Source organism: Protomyctophum bolini, assembly GCF_963924005.1.
Source record: "Protomyctophum bolini genome assembly, chromosome: 9".
NCBI lineage: Eukaryota > Metazoa > Chordata > Actinopteri > Myctophiformes > Myctophidae > Protomyctophum > Protomyctophum bolini.
Genome location: NC_137870.1, coordinates 1,146,520 through 1,162,817, shown reverse-complemented (window position 1 = coordinate 1,162,817; position 16,298 = coordinate 1,146,520). Strand labels below are relative to the sequence as shown.

The following is a 16,298-nucleotide window of genomic DNA, read 5'->3' as shown; positions in this document are numbered from 1 at the left end:
TTAACATGTGTTATTAAAGAGAGAGAGAGGCAGGCTAATACCTCAGAGTATTAACATGTGTTATTAAAGAGAGAGAGAGGCAGGCTAATACCTCAGAGTATTAACATGTGTTATTAAAGAGAGAGAGAGGCAGGCTAATACCTCAGAGTATTAACATGTGTTATTAAAGAGAGAGAGAGGCAGGCTAATACCTCAGAGTATTAACATGTGTTATTAAAGAGAGAGAGAGGCAGGCTAATACCTCAGAGTATTAACATGTGTTATTAAAGAGAGAGAGAGGCAGGCTAATACCTCAGAGCATTAACATGTGTTATTAAAGAGAGAGAGAGGCAGGCTAATACCTCAGAGCATTAACATGTGTTATTAAAGAGAGAGAGAGGCAGGCTAATACCTCAGAGTATTAACATGTGTTATTAAAGAGAGAGAGAGGCAGGCTAATACCTCAGAGTATTAACATGTGTTATTAAAGAGAGAGAGAGGCAGGCTAATACCTCAGAGTATTAACATGTGTTATTAAAGAGAGAGAGAGGCAGGCTGATACCTCAGAGTATTAACATGTGTTATTAAAGAGAGAGAGAGAGGCTAATACCTCAGAGTATTAACATGTGTTATTAAAGAGAGAGAGAGGCAGGCTAATACCTCAGAGCATTAACATGTGTTATTAAAGAGAGAGAGAGGCAGGCTAATACCTCAGAGTATTAACATGTGTTATTAAAGAGAGAGAGAGGCAGGCTAATACCTCAGAGTATTAACATGTGTTATTAAAGAGAGAGAGAGAGACTAATACCTCAGAGTATTAACATGTGTTATTAAAGAGAGAGAGAGGCATGCTAATACCTCAGAGTATTAACATGTGTTATTAAAGAGAGAGAGAGGCAGGCTAATACCTCAGAGTATTAACATGTGTTATTAAAGAGAGAGAGAGGCATGCTAATACCTCAGAGTATTAACATGTGTTATTAAAGAGAGAGAGAGGCATGCTAATACCTCAGAGTATTAACATGTGTTATTAAAGAGAGAGAGAGGCAGGCTAATACCTCAGAGTATTAACATGTGTTATTAAAGAGAGAGAGAGGCAGGCTAATACCTCAGAGTATTAACATGTGTTATTAAAGAGAGAGAGAGGCAGGCTGATACCTCAGAGTATTAACATGTGTTATTAAAGAGAGAGAGAGGCAGGCTAATACCTCAGAGTATTAACATGTGTTATTAAAGAGAGAGAGAGGCAGGCTAATACCTCAGAGCATTAACATGTGTTATTAAAGAGAGAGAGAGAGGCTAATACCTCAGAGTATTAACATGTGTTATTAAAGAGAGAGAGAGGCAGGCTGATACCTCAGAGTATTAACATGTGTTATTAAAGAGAGAGAGAGGCAGGCTAATACCTCAGAGCATTAACATGTGTTATTAAAGAGAGAGAGAGAGGCTAATACCTCAGAGTATTAACATGTGTTATTAAAGAGAGAGAGAGGCAGGCTAATACCTCAGAGCATTAACATGTGTTATTAAAGAGAGAGAGAGAGGCTAATACCTCAGAGTATTAACATGTGTTATTAAAGAGAGAGAGAGAGGCTAATACCTCAGAGTATTAACATGTGTTATTAAAGAGAGAGAGAGAGGCTAATACCTCAGAGTATTAACATGTGTTATTAAAGAGAGAGAGAGAGGCTAATACCTCAGAGTATTAACATGTGTTATTAAAGAGAGAGAGAGGCAGGCTGATACCTCAGAGTATTAACATGTGTTATTAAAGAGAGAGAGAGGCTAATACCTCAGAGTATTAACATGTGTTATTAAAGAGAGAGAGAGGCAGGCTAATACCTCAGAGTATTAACATGTGTTATTAAAGAGAGAGAGAGGCATGCTAATACCTCAGAGTATTAACATGTGTTATTAAAGAGAGAGAGAGGCAGGCTAATACCTCAGAGCATTAACATGTGTTATTAAAGAGAGAGAGAGAGGCTAATACCTCAGAGTATTAACATGTGTTATTAAAGAGAGAGAGAGGCAGGCTAATACCTCAGAGCATTAACATGTGTTATTAAAGAGAGAGAGAGAGGCTAATACCTCAGAGTATTAACATGTGTTATTAAAGAGAGAGAGAGAGGCTAATACCTCAGAGTATTAACATGTGTTATTAAAGAGAGAGAGAGAGGCTAATACCTCAGAGTATTAACATGTGTTATTAAAGAGAGAGAGAGGCAGGCTAATACCTCAGAGTATTAACATGTGTTATTAAAGAGAGAGAGAGGCAGGCTAATACCTCAGAGTATTAACATGTGTTATTAAAGAGAGAGAGAGGCAGGCTAATACCTCAGAGTATTAACATGTGTTATTAAAGAGAGAGAGAGGCAGGCTAATACCTCAGAGTATTAACATGTGTTATTAAAGAGAGAGAGAGGCAGGCTAATACCTCAGAGTATTAACATGTGTTATTAAAGAGAGAGAGAGGCAGGCTAATACCTCAGAGTATTAACATGTGTTATTAAAGAGAGAGAGAGGCATGCTAATACCTCAGAGTATTAACATGTGTTATTAAAGAGAGAGAGAGGCAGGCTAATACCTCAGAGTATTAACATGTGTTATTAAAGAGAGAGAGAGAGGCAGGCTAATACCTCAGAGTATTAACATGTGTTATTAAAGTGTCATCATGTAAAAGAGAAAGCGGTACGTGTGTGTTAGGTGTTTCTGGGGCTCGCACGGCCATGTGTTCAGAATGGTGATTACTGCTCTCTCTCTCTCTCCCTCTCTCTCTCTCTCTCTCTCTCTCTGTCTCTCTCACTCTCTGTCTCTGTCTCTCTCTCTCTCTCTCTCTCTCTCACTCTCTCTGTCTCTCTCACTCTCTGTCTCTGTCTCTCTCTCACTGCACGTTCTGCTGCTAGCTTGCAGTAAACAGTCGGGTACAGCCCAGGGATGAAGGGATGAGAGAGAGAGAGAGAGAGAGAGAGAGAGTGAGAGAGAGAGAGAGAGAGAGAGAGAGGGAGAAATGATAGAAGCAGATACTTCTCAGAGGCTCTAGTGATTTCCTCTGTGTTTGACCCCTAAGGCCTCATGTCAGTGAAACTCAGCTATTCATCTCTCTCTCTCTCTCTCTCTATCTCTCTCTGGTCTTTCTTCATTCAAGTCTCATTTTTCATCGCCTTAAGTTTTCAATTTCCACATTTTATTTCTCTCTCTCTCTCTCTCTCCCTCTCTCTCTCTATCTCTCTATCTCTCTGTCTCTCTCTCTCTCTCCCTCTCTCTCTCTCTCTCTCTCTCTCTCTCTCTCTCTCTCACCATCCATTGCTGCCAGACATTTCTTTTCAACGACTCCTCGGAATGTTAAAGTATTGTAGAGACATATTTCATCTCAGAATGAAAGTATTGGACAGACTTTATTTCAAAGAAATAACTTATGGAAATAACCATGGATCTATGGGGGGCACACCCATAGCTCTATGGGCCCCATAGGGCCCACCCAGAGGTCCGTGGGCCCCATGGAGCTATGGGTGACATGATGACATTGCTTGTTGTGTTGCGACTGAGGACGTGTGGTGTGGACGTAACGATGCTACACCTGAACTATTTATGCATGTCCTTTTATGCCATTCCCTTTGTGTTGACATGATGTTTAAAGTGTGCGTGTGCCTGTGTGCCTGTGTGTTTGTAGATCTCCACAGAGGAGTCCTCGTTCAGCCCCACACGGCCCTCTCTCCAGAAGCCTCTGAAACCTGCTCTGAAGAGAACGTCTGTGGTGGAGCGCCCGTCGCTGGTGGACAGCCCCACGGAGATACCCATGAGTACGGCACGCACGCACCCACGCACGCACCGCACCGCACGCACACACACACACGCACGAAACAGCCCCGACTGCAGACAGTCACGGCGCCACAGAACTTTCCCCGCTGCGGCTCTATAGCCTGGACTCCATTAGTCATCTTTAATGGACTGCCTTCACGACGTAGCACTTTCTGAGCACTCCGATGTGAAGATGGATAAACGGCTGGGTGGAGTTAGCTGGGTTGGCAGATATAGGCCAGTCAGTCTAAGATTTTGACCCAAAATTTAATTGTGCCATATAGTCTGTGCTTTAATATCATCTCGTTTAGATTACTGTACTTTTAAAGCTGTATATGGTCAGACATATATGTGACCAGATTTGACTGAGAGCCTTGCCATCGCGATAACTCCAGCTTTTCACCAGAGGAGAAAAACGTATTATTATTATTATTATTATTATTATATATTATTATTATTTATATACTAGAGTATGTCTGAAATACATGTCAGAGCTGAATTCAACATAGCTATAGGTGTAATGTTAGAGTCCACAGAAGACATGTAAATATGAAAAAAAAGCTTAAACATGTAGCTATAGTTGTAATGTTAGAGTCCACAGAAGACATGTAAATATGAAATAAATGCTTAAACATGTAGCTATAGGTGTAATGTTAGAGACCACAGAAGACATGTAAATATGAAATAAATGCTTAAACATGTACCTAGTTGTAATGTTAGAGGCCACAGAAGACATGTACAGTAAATATGAAATAAATGCTTAAACATGTAGCTAGGTGTAATGTTAGAGGCCACAGAAGACATGTACATATGAAATAAATGCTTAAACATGTAGCTATAGGTGTAATGTTAGAGGCCACAGAAGACATGTACAGTAAATATGAAATAAATGCTTAAACATGTAGCTATAGGTGTAATGTTAGAGACCACAGAAGACATGTAAATATGAAATAAATGCTTAAACATGTAGCTATAGGTGTAATGTTAGAGACCACAGAAGACATGTAAATATGAAATAAATGCTTAAACATGTAGCTATAGGTGTAATGTTAGAGACCACAGAAGACATGTAAATATGAAATAAATGCTTAAACATGTAGCTAGGTGTAATGTTAGAGACCACAGAAGACATGTAAATATGAAATAAATCCTTAAACATGTAGCTATAGGTGTAATGTTAGAGACCACAGAAGACATGTAAATATGAAATAAATGCTTAAACATGTAGCTATAGGTGTAATGTTAGAGACCACAGAAGACATGTAAATATGAAATAAATGCTTAAACATGTAGCTAGGTGTAATGTTAGAGACCACAGAAGACATGTAAATATGAAATAAATCCTTAAACATGTAGCTATAGGTGTAATGTTAGAGTCCACAGAAGACATGTAAATATGAAATAAATGCTTAAACATGTAGCTAGGTGTAATGTTAGAGTCCACAGAAGACATGTAAATATGAAATAAATGCTTAAACATGTAGCTATAGGTGTAATGTTAGAGACCACAGAAGACATGTAAATATGAAATAAATGCTTAAACATGTAGCTAGGTGTAATGTTAGAGTCCACAGAAGACATGTAAATATGAAATAAATGCTTAAACATGTAGCTATAGGTGTAATGTTAGAGTCCACAGAAGACATGTAAATATGAAATAAATGCTTAAACATGTAGCTATAGGTGTAATGTTAGAGTCCACAGAAGACATGTAAATATGAAATAAATGCTTAAACATGTAGCTAGGTGTAATGTTAGAGTCCACAGAAGACATGTAAATATTAAATAAATGCTTAAACATGTAGCTATAGGTGTAATGTTAGAGACCACAGAAGACATGTAAATATGAAATAAATGCTTAAACATGTAGCTAGGTGTAATGTTAGAGTCCACAGAAGACATGTAAATATGAAATAAATGCTTAAACATGTAGCTATAGGTGTAATGTTAGAGACCACAGAAGACATGTAAATATGAAATAAATGCTTAAACATGTAGCTAGGTGTAATGTTAGAGACCACAGAAGACATGTAAATATGAAATAAATCCTTAAACATGTAGCTATAGGTGTAATGTTAGAGTCCACAGAAGACATGTAAATATGAAATAAATGCTTAAACATGTTGCTATAGGTGTAATGTTAGAGTCCACAGAAGACATGTAAATATGAAATAAATGCTTAAACATGTAGCTAGGTGTAATGTTAGAGACCACAGAAGTAAACCTTTCAAGCCTGTTTTCTCAACTCGCTGACATTACTCTATAAATAAGCCATATCTCCAAACCTTATTCACTGATATCATATCTTGTTGTAGCATGTGATTACGTTGTTGTTGTTGTTTTACCCTGTTATGTAAAGCACTTTGTGACTAACGTGCTATATAAATAAATAAACTATCACTATCACACACAAACACAACAAATTTTGTTATTTTCACCTTATGTTCTCTCTCTCTCTCTCTCTCTCTCTCTCTCTCTCTGTCTCTCTCTCTCTCTGTCTCTCTCCCCGCCCCCCCCCCCCCCCCCCCCCAGTCCCCCAGGATAACTCTGGCATCGCCTTAAAGAACCTGTTCTGTGCCAACCCTGATGTAGAGGGTCTGGAGGTGAGAAACGCACTACCGCACGCACGCACGCGCGTGCACTACCGCACGCACGCACGCACGCACCCACACACACACACACACACACACACACACACACACACACACACACACACAGAGACAATAGTCTCTTTCCTTCACTGATGAAGGCGTGCTCTGTCTACTCGTACCTCGGCTGACCTCATCTTTCACGTGCACACATTCTATTCAGCCTTCTGTTCAGCCCATACCGTGTGTGTGTGTGTGTGTGTGTGTGTGTGTGTGTGTGCGTGTGTGTGTGTGTGTGTGTGTGCGCGTGTGTGTTTTATTTAACCACATGAACCCTATAGCAATCTCTCAGAGGGTAGAGTCCTAAAACAAGGAGGGGGTCCTAGTACAGGCCCCTGTGGGACACACCCCCCCCCCCCCCCCCCCCAGGTTGTGTTGTGTTAACGATGCATGTGTTTGTCTCCGGCCCCGCCCCCGGCCCCGCCCACCACCCACTCCCCCCCCCCCCCCCCCCCACGAGAAGAACAACAACAACAATATGGAGGCGGGCAGGAGGACGCCCAAACGCGTGCGGATATCCGTCGTGGTAAGACCCACCAATCAGAGCCCTCCCTGAAACGGGGCGCCGCATCATCACCACCCCGGTCAACCAATCGCCACCGTCGCCCCCGTCGCCCTACCCCCCCCCCCCCCCCCCCCCCCCATCTCACCACAGGGGGCTGATCCCCCTCGCCGATGCCCCAGACCAGCTGATCTGTGTCATCGTGCCCCAAAACCCATCGGTTGAACCGCCCGTCCTCCTCCTTTCCTCTCCTCCGTTCCACCCTTAAGAGTGTAAAACCTCCCACGCCTTGACATACAACCGCAGAGAGTCAGTGTTAATGAGAACTATATGATATGTATTATATAAATATTATAGGACATACAACCACAGAGAGTCAGTGTTAATGAGAACTATATGATATGTATTATATTAAATATTATAGGACAAACAACCACAGAGAGTCAGTGTTAATGAGAACTATATGATATGTATTATATAAATATTATAGGACATACAACCACAGAGAGTCAGTGTTAATGAGAACTAAATGATATGTATTATATAAATATTATAGGACATACAACCACAGAGAGTCAGTGTTAATGAGAATTATATGATATGTATTATATTAAATATTATAGGACATACAACCACAGATAGTCAGTGTTAACAGTTTCTGTACAAAAGACTAAGTCTAGAGACGTCATAGGGATTCAAACCAAGCTGTACATCCAACGTCGCTAGACGTCTTAAGGCACCCTCAAAGATACGGGGCGAGATATAAGACTATTCAGAATTATTCCTTTTTTTTTTTGGCCGCTCTGGACTCGTATTAGCTTACCGTTGACTTACATGTTATAGCGCGGCGGAAAGAATGACTCGTATCTCCTAATCCAGGGCGCTCTCCGTGGTGATGAATGGATCGATATGCTGGCGCTTCATTTCTGCTCCTCATCCGTCTCTCTCCCGCAAAATATGAACGCTTTTTGGAGCGTATATCGTATAAATTTAAAATAATCGCAATGTAAGCTAGCAATGTAAAGTCTACTTTTTTTAGTTAAACCCCTTACCCCTAAACTCCTTCGCCTATTTTTGAATAGTTACTAGTAAAATAGTAAACATATGGCAAATAGGTTTAGCGGTAAATCCCATTCAAAACAATGGGATTTATGACCCAAAAACTGCCAAAGTCTGCCTCTAATTTCAGAGAGTGTACACATGTAACCTTTGTGTACAGACTTCTGAGTTACAAATGGATAAAATAACAGCAAGGATTATTTCTGAGTGCATACGGCTTATTAAACTATATGATATGTATTATATAAATATTATATGACTGAGTGCACACGGCTTATTAAACTATATGATATGTATTATATAAATATTATATGACTGAGTGCACACGGCTTATTAAACTATATGATATGTATTATATAAATATTATATGACTGAGTGCACACGGCTTATTAAACTATATGATATGTATTATACCAGTAAGATGCGCAAACGCGGGAAGCGAACGCAGCTCGTACATATTTGGGTTTTGGACGTATAGCTGCTTTGGGGACTCCTTATATGGTTATGGCTGAGTCATGGTGACGTAACAGCGAGACACTCACTCAGCTCCATTATGGGCACAAAAGCGGGACAGACAGACACACACACAGACACACACACACACAGACATGATCTGCTAGGTCTCATAGTAAGTGCTCACTGCGTTCGCAATAAATATTATATGACTGAGTGCATACGGCCTATTAAAACAAAAAAACGCAGTCGTGGTGCAAAAACGGCCTCTCTAAATTCCGTGCGACTGGAGTGGTCATGTGACTCGGGGTGTGGTCAAAGGAGAGAGAGAGAGAGAGAGAGAGAGAGGACGAGGCTGTTCAACCAATAGCATGCTGTGCTGCTGTCCATCATCAGCCATGTGACCCCGAGGCGTCCAATCAGTGACTGCCTCACTGTCGTCTTGTTGTTGTTGAATCAATGACCCCCCCTCCCCCCACACCATATCCATTACATGTTCAATATGCTTCAGTTCTAATGTAGTGAGTAGAGGAATAGGCTAAATAATGCGTAAAATATGTGTTTGTTCGACCGTGTGTGCAATGATTATGTCAAATAATATCAGCATGTTTCTTAATTAAGCGGGTTTTTTCGATGATGACGCCCTGCTGTTGCTGTGTGCGTTATCGGAGAATGTTCACGACACATCGGGACAATATGCCGGAGCACGGCGATGCACGTCAACCAATGAAACACCAGTGATTTATCGTCGTGACCGACGATTCCCACGCATAGCAGATGAGCAATCCTTGATGAATGTTTAATGACCATAATTTAATTTTAATTTAATTTTTCGTTTTTTACTTTTAGGTTTTTTTATGACCTCAATTATACGTCAAAAGAAAAAACCTGAACTCTGAACATTCCATGGATTTGCTGTGGTTGGAGTTTTCTCTGGGGGTTTGCAAGCCTTTTTGAGCTGCAATGAAAACAAGGCAAAACTGTGAAAACAGTGACCTCTGCTGGCAAATCCCATTGACGTAATATGGGATTTGCAGGCTGTGACATCACAAACAGCAGAAATCCCCAGACCACAGAAAATCTGCTGAATGTTATGAATTCAGGGGTTTTTTGGGTGCAGAATACCAAAGAAATTAAAAAGAAAATTACAAAAACCCATTTTTTTTAAATGTCACAATCCCTTTAAAAGGACCAAACCTCAGAATAAAAAATCCAACCTCCCAATCTCAACAAATCATAATGTAATGAAACAACAACGGGTCAAAATGAAAGAACATATCTCTCTAAATGGGACAATTTTGTTTTAAGAGACTGCCAAATTCCACCCATTTTAGTGGAGACATTATTCATTTTGACCCAACTTATACTACGGCGTCTGGACATGATTGCATTGTCATTTTGTTACGGTGTTCAATCATATCACCGCCATACCAAGATGACTCACCACGTATCAAATCAGTGTTCCACGATTCTCCAACAATGTATCTTGGTTATTCATTATGTAGGCTGTAATCAGTTATTATTATTATTATTATTATTATTCATTATGTAGGCTGTAATCAGCCCAATTGTGGTGGTGAGTTTTGTATTTTGTGTTGCTGTTGCTCCTCTCATCGCCTACGGTGCCGTTCACTCCAATAGGAGCCCCCCCCCAACCTCAGGTCTCTGTTCTGGGTGAGCATTATGGTCCAGTTCTCCTTTCTGTTCTGTTCTGAGTGAGCATTATGGTCCAGTTCTGTTCTGTTCTGTTCTGTTCTGTTCTGTTCTGTTCTGAGTGAGCATTATGGTCCAGTTCTGTTCTGTTCTGTTCTGTTCTGTTCTGTTCTGTTCTGTTCTGAGTGAGCATTATGGTCCAGTTCACCTTTCTGTTCTGTTCTGTTCTGTTCTGTTCTGTTCTGTTCTGTTCTGAGTGACCATATCGTCCAGTTCTCCGTTCTGTTCCCAGGGCCTTTGTGAGTAAAGAATGTAGCCATTCAGCAGACACTCTTAATCCAGAGCAATTTACATTAAAGATGGAGTGCCACAATGTTCTGTTCTGATCTACAAGCTCGTAGCGCGGCAGTCGGTGCCGCGCTACGAGCTTGTAGATCAGGTCTGCTATTTTTTTTTATCGTGAAAATGTGCCTGAAATCTTTGAATATACTATATTGTTACAGAGCGATTTTTTTTAACTGGGAGGGTCCCTGGAACAACATATTTTCAGATGGGGGTCGGCGGCCAATGTCATAAATACTGTATATTTGGGGGTCCTTGACATGAATATGTTTGAGAACAACTGACATAGAAATAAGAGGGTTTTTCAGAAAACTGTCAGGATTTAGAAGACATTTGTAGATACCAGCTCAGTGGCCTTGTGGTTAGAGTGTCCACCCTGAGACTGGGAGGTCGGGGGTTCGATCCCCGGCCGGGTCATACCAAAGACTCTAAATAATGGGACCCAGTGCCTCTCCCTGCTTGACACTCAGCATCAAGGGTTGGATTGGGGGATTGAGGACGCTGGGGTCGACTGTTCGCCGCTTCACCTCCCGATGTATGAATGAATGAACCATTGTAAGCGCTTTGAGTAGGCACATAGTGCATAGAAAAGCGCCATAAAAATGCAATTCATTATTATTATTGTAGAATATTTTATCAGGTTTAAATGGGTTAATACCCTAACCCCATTTGATATGTATCCATTTCTCCAGAGTTATATTGTGTGCTGATCACAGTGTGTCAGTGTAAGTCTACCAGTAAGACGCGCAAACGCGGGAAGCGAACGCAGCTGAGACCCTGCAGATCATGTCTGTCTGTCTGTCTGTGTGTCTGTCCCGCGGTTACTGTATATGTGGACCTGGCCCCTTTTGTGCCCATATATGGAGCTGAGTGATTGCTGATGCAACACACTCCATTTTTGGACGTATAGCGGGACAGACACACACACAGACACACAGACAGACATGATCTGCTAGGTCTCATAGTAAGTGCTCACTGCGTTCGCAATTAGGAGTTATCGATGCTTCTGATCAGTGTGTCTATTAGGAGTTATCGATGCTTCTGATCAGTGTGTTAGTGTAAGTCTATTAGGAGTCATCGATGTTTCTATGTTATCAATGTTTCTATTAGGAGTTATCGATGTTTCTATGTTATCAATGTTTCTATTAGGAGTCATCGATGCTTCTCGTCTGAGGCCTGCTGCGCTCTCCCTGGAGGTGCAGCAGTTTGACACGCGACAAATTGGTGTAGTCCAATTAGGCGAGTGTGCCACGGCGCGCAACGCAGGCGTGCCGTGTGAGCGTGCTCGCTAAACGACGTGCATTCATCTTCAGCGCCTCATAACGAGGGAAAGCCGTTCGCTCATGCGGTTGATTTATCGCACGGACTGAAGGATATCGTTCTGACTGGGATTCATGCAGAGTGCGTCCAGTATAAGGAAAGTAGGCTTTCCGCTAGCGCGTAGCGCGTGGCGTACTAGTGATCAAGGCATGCGTATATTTATTTAGAAGGCTTTAGTCTTCATGCTGAATCAATTAATAGTCCCCAAACCTCAAATAAAACATGGAGGCATGTGTCCCCAACATTGGTCAGCACATACAAAACAAGATGTATAAAATTAAAATTATTTATATATAGCCGAGCATAAAAATAAAGCATCTTGCGCTTGTATGCCTATACGAGCCTGGTGACGAGGCGTTATGGTGGCCAGACCGGAAGTCAAACTGAACGGGGGGGCTTGTTTGGACCGCAGCACGCTGTGGGGCAGCGGTGGCCGAACGGTTCGCGGAGCGGTCTTGATATCGGAAGGTTGCTATAGTTCGTATCCCCGGACCGGCACGTTCAAATTACCACCGCTGAAGTGCCCTTGAACAAGGCATTGAACCCCTACCATGAAATGTTCTATGAGCAGGGCCTGGCTGTAAACAAGTTCTTGAGCCCCTCCTCTCCTCTCCTCTCCTCTCCTCTCCTCTCCTCTCCTCTCCTCCTTCCATCCGGTCTGTGAAATATTGATGCAGAGTAAATGACATCATCAGTACTGTGATGTGTGTCTCAGAGAAATGATGCTGCCTGGCCTTTCGCTGCTCGCTGCTTTTTCTCATTATTTCTCTCACTCCACAAAACCATAACGTCTACATGCTTTATTTATGGCGCTCACGGCTTCTCATTTCTCTATCAACCCTCCGCACGCACACACACACACACACACCGCACGCACGCACGCACGCACGCACACACACACACACCGTACGCACGCACGCCGCACGCACGCACGCACACACACACACCGCACGCACGCACACACACACACACACACCGCACGCACACACACACAGACACACACACGCGCACACACACGTCACACGCGTGTGTGTGTGTTCGCGCGCGCACGTGCATGTGAGTGTTAGGGCTCGGATGGTCTACTGTCAGCTCTCTCTCTCTCTCTCTCTCTCTCTCTCTCTCGTGCGCTCATAAAAAAATATTGACCACGCACAGTCTGCGCAACCACTCTAGAGTTTATAGTTTTATTAGGATCCCCATTAGCTGGTGCAGCAGCAGCTACTCTTCCTCCTGGGGTCCACACAGAACATAACAACATGACATTCAACATGAATGACATTACAGGACATATACAGGATATATACATAAAATAAAATTGAAAATATTATCCTAATCATGACTGCTGTGTGTGTGTGTGTGTGTGTGTGTGTGTGTGTGTGTGTGTGTGTGTGTGTGTGTGTGTGTGTGTGTGTGTGTGTGTGTGTGTGTGTGTGTGTGTGTGTGTGTGTGTGCGTGTGTGCGTGTGTGTGTGTGTGCGCGTGCGTGCACGTTCGAGCGCCCTACACTTTTTGGGTTTCAAGATGCCTCTTCAAACGAGTTCACTCAAACACCTCACGAGAACACCTAGTGTTCAAATTCTAAACGCCTATAATATGACTGACTTTGATTGTCTAAAAACTAAACACGTTTATGTGTTTAAAAAGTGTTATACGGGCGATTAAACATGTTCTTCTGTTTATAATCTAAACACTGTGACACGTTTAAAAAGTGTCACAAAGTATGTGTTTAAAACAGTTTATAACCTAAACGCTTGGGTTTAGTGTGTGCAGTACTGTGTGCTGCATAGACCCTGTTCTGGCTTCAGGGACTCTCTGTCCCTCGTGTCTCCTCGGCACATATTTGCTCTCCTAATCGCCTAATCTCTCCAACCTTGCCTGCCGTCTCAACGTGAGTCTTAATTGCATCTGTGTGTATGCATGCGCATACGCGCATGTGTGTGTGTGTGGGTGTGGGTGTGTGTGTGTGTGTGTGAGTGCGTGCGTGCTGCACTCGTGTGTACGTGCGTGTGTGCGTGTGAGCGACGTGCCTGCGCACACACACATTCTGCTAAATTAACAGTTTACAGAATCACAACTATACATTTCAAGCACAGACTCAATACAAAGACTGTTGAGCTGTGAGTGGACGACACCATAAACAAGCATTACACTTGTGTCCACCATGTTCAATTCATCAAAACATTTAGAGACGTACAATTTAGACACTTCTAAAACTCACACAACACACGCATGCCTTATAGCACTGTAGTCAATATCAGCCCCCTGGGGTGATATTTAGCACCCACACACACACACACACTGGCCTGTGTTCCATCAGGGTAATGAATGGGTTATGGTGCTGTGTACTGTATAATGTACACTGTATACTGTAGGCTACTGTATGTGTGTGAATATGCGGGACCTTCACTCTTGGAGATGAAGCCGTGAATTTGCTCCAGTTCTCATTAGCACGTTCTGGCAGAAACCCCCTGTTGGTGTTTTTTTTAGCATTATGTTATATATATATATATATATATATATATATATATATATAGCGCGGAACCGAGTGCTTGTATAGGTCTGCTATTTTTGAGAAGTCGTGAGAATGAACCAAAAAAAACAAACCAAATTGACATATTGGTTGTTCCGTTTGACCCTCCAGTTTAGGAGATATGGCTTATAATCCCTGGAACGTGAGACACGTTTAAAACCATAAACACTAGTGTGTAATAATAACATGCCAAATGTTTATTAATATTCATAAAATACAGTAGAACACGAGTTCAACACGAGAACACCTCACGAGAACACCCATAGTGTTCGAATTCTAAACGCCTATAATATGACTGACTTTGATTGTAAAAACTAAACACGTTTATGTGTTTGTTTGAAATGTGTTATACGGGCGATTAAACATGTTCTTCTGTTTATAATCTAAACACTGTGACACGTTTAAAAAGTGTTACAAATTATGTGTTTAACCCATTCTGAACGGGAACCCATTTTTGGTGTTGGCATCATGTTATGCTTTAGCTATTGAAAAATAGCAGATCTACAAGCTCGTAGCGCGCCACCGAGTGGCGCGCTACGAGCTTGTAGGTCTGCTATTTTTGAAAAATCGAAGAACGACTGACATTTTTTTAATCTGATCTCAGGTCAGAATGGGGTTCATCAGACCAGTGTGTGTCCAGTGGAAACCTCGTATGAATCTGATCTCAGGTCAGAATGGGTTAAAACAGTTTATAACCTAAACGCTTGGGTTTAGTGTTTAGAGTAATGCCGTCCGTCCGTAGTCCTCCATTCACTGCAGTAGTCCCTCATGTAGTTCCACCATCCGTCTACTGTCGCCCACCCGCCGGGGGGGGGGGGGGGGGGGGGGTGGGTGTGTGTGTGTGTGTGTGTGTGTGTGTGTGTGTGTGTGTGTGTGTGTGTGTGTGTGTGTGCGTGTGTGTGCGTGTGCGTGTGCGTGTGTGAATGTGTGGACAACACATAATCTTCTAGTGTGCCTCTGCACCACAGGAGGTTACGTGCATGTTGTGTGTTTCTTGTATCTTTGACTTTGCGCATGTGTGTGTGTGTGTGTGTGTGCGCGCGTGCACTTGTGTGTGCATGCGCGTGTGCGTGTGTGTGTGTGTGTGTGTGTGTGTGTGTGCACTTGTGTGTGTGTGCTGACGCTTCTTCCTCTTCCTCTGCAGGATGACGCAGACGTGGAAGACGACATGACCATCAGAGAGGTAAGACAGACACACACACGCACGCACGGCATGCGCACGCACGCACGCACGCACGCATGCGCACGCACGCACACCCATTCCTGATGTCTCTCAGGGTCATTTCTCTACTTTGGGTTCTCTGGTTCAACAAAGTTTCACAAACATTTTCCAATAGATCAACCGAAGTCTGACGTCAACAGACAGGTAGAGGGCGCTATAATCCACAGGCTCATGCACTGTTTTATGTGAGGCTGGCTTTATTCGAAATAAAACATCACACCTTGTGTTTACACAATGTTGGTGTTTACACAATGTTGGTGTTTACACAATGTTGGTGTTTACACAATGTTGGTGTTTACACAATGTTGGTGTTTACACAATGTTGGTGTTTACACAATGTTTGTGTTTACACAAACCCTCAAAGCTGGACATATGAGTGGTTACAGCAATGTTCCGTTATCTCAGTAACACATTGACTACAACGTATGCCCTGAAAACGGTGCATACTGTTATTGTGAAGGCCAACATTTCAACACAATAAAAGTATATGCCCTGAAAACAGTCTTTCCAGGGCATACTGTTATTGTGAAGGCCAACATTTCAACACAATAAAAGTATATGCCCTGAAAACAGTCTTTCCAGGGCATACTGTTATTGTGAAGGCCAACATTTCAACACAATAAAAGTATATGCCCTGAAAACAGTCTTTCCAGGTCATGCTGTTATTGTGAAGGCCAACATTTCAACACAATAAAATAATGCCCTGAAAACAGTCTTTCCAGGGCATACCGTTATTGTGAAGGCCAACATTTCAACACAATAAAAGTATATGCCCTGAAAACAGTCTTTCCAG

At 42.3% G+C, this 16,298-nt stretch overlaps 1 protein-coding gene across 1 annotated transcript in view; it reads left to right on the top strand.

The window, feature by feature from the left end:
• The window catches only part of LOC308321245 (chloride channel protein 2-like), a gene marked incomplete at both ends in the record, with an annotated part of 93,637 nt that overhangs the window by 72,842 nt on the left and 4,497 nt on the right, over positions 1 to 16,298 (top strand). The window contains 3 exon segments of the mRNA XM_080772085.1: positions 3,650 to 3,779; positions 6,310 to 6,380; positions 15,428 to 15,466. Of these exon segments, the coding sequence (XP_080628211.1) occupies positions 3,650 to 3,779; positions 6,310 to 6,380; positions 15,428 to 15,466 (240 nt within the window).